Source organism: Diachasma alloeum, unplaced genomic scaffold, assembly GCF_001412515.2.
Source record: "Diachasma alloeum isolate Michigan unplaced genomic scaffold, Dall2.0 Dall_scaffold_14401, whole genome shotgun sequence".
Taxonomy (NCBI): domain Eukaryota; kingdom Metazoa; phylum Arthropoda; class Insecta; order Hymenoptera; family Braconidae; genus Diachasma; species Diachasma alloeum.
The window spans coordinates 944-2,121 of NW_021682715.1; the positions used below are offsets into that span (position 1 = coordinate 944).

General features: G+C 46.9%; 1 protein-coding gene across 1 annotated transcript; it reads left to right on the forward strand.

Annotated features, from left to right (window-relative positions):
* Nucleotides 1-549: 549 nt before the first annotated feature.
* On the forward strand, nt 550-1,147 carry LOC107047012 (collagen alpha-1(XI) chain-like; the record flags this gene model as incomplete). Its single annotated transcript, XM_015269738.1, has 1 exon — nt 550-1,147. A coding segment is annotated over exon 1 (598 nt), but the record flags the coding sequence as incomplete, so codon positions are not given.
* Between the last annotated feature and the right edge of the window lie 31 nt (nt 1,148-1,178).

Sequence of the window (1,178 nt, forward strand, 5' to 3'; positions counted from 1 at the left end):
TTCGAGAATTGAGGGATAACCGAAAAATTATAATCAATTTGTTCTCGAATGTTCAGGACCGCGGCACGGATATTTCTGAAAGAGTTTTTTTCCTCTTAACCAAAAGTGTGAAAAAAAATCGTAGAATACGGGAAAAATGATCTATAAATATTGGTTTAATGGATTTTTGACTATTAAAAGTTAAAGATAGACCATGAGGATTGTGGAACCCGACATTTGAAGATTCAAAATGGCAGAGGAAACTCTGACCACATTGTAAATATCATGAAGTTGGTTCCGGGTGACTAAGGAAGTTTGGGTTGACAGACACAGACACATACACAGGCACAAAAATCTGGTCATATCTAGTGCTTAATCATTCTCTCTTGTTGATCTTCGCTTGTTTTTCAAAGCGTTTTTTCTCATCGTATCATATGATCAGGATATTATCAAAGGTAAGTAATTATATAATTCATATTTCTTACTAAGCTTTGTACTATGTAACAAGGGCGGGAAACAGAGCATTAAAACCCACGTGATATTCTTCTCAGATCGTTTAATAAAAGAAAAATGAACAGAAAGGAGATTGACGCGCAGGCTGAAGTGAATGAGCAGAGAGAAATGGCAGAGGCAGAAATACGAGAGGAGGGAAAAAACCAAGCGGAGCAACAGGAGAGTGGTGAGCGGGAAAGAAGGGAGCAGGAGAGAGGAGAGCAAGAGGATCAGCAGCAGGGTGGTGAGCGAGAAGGAAGAGAGCAGGAGGGAGGAGAGCAAAGAATAAGGCAGGTTGCACAAAAAAATAGAGAACCAGTGAGGATGATCCTGAGGCCTCATCAGGGCCCTCGTGGGGATAAAGGAGACCAGGGGCCTCGAGGACAAAGGGGCATGAGAGGAAGGGTTGGAAAGCCAGGACCACGGGGCTTCCCAGGAGGAATGGGTGTAGCTGGACTGAGGGGCGTCCCAGGAGAAATGGGTCTACCTGGACCAAGGGGCCCATCAGGACCAAGGGGCCAACGAGGACAAAGGGGTCCACGAGGACAAATGGGCCCGCAAGGACAAATGGGCCCACGAGGACGAATAGGCCCACGAGGAGAAAGAGGGGCGGAGGGACAAGGACTAATGGGTGTGCCAGGACCCAGGGGTGAACCAGGACCAAGGGGTCCCGACGGTGGGATGGTGTTCATGGCAATCCAGCAAGG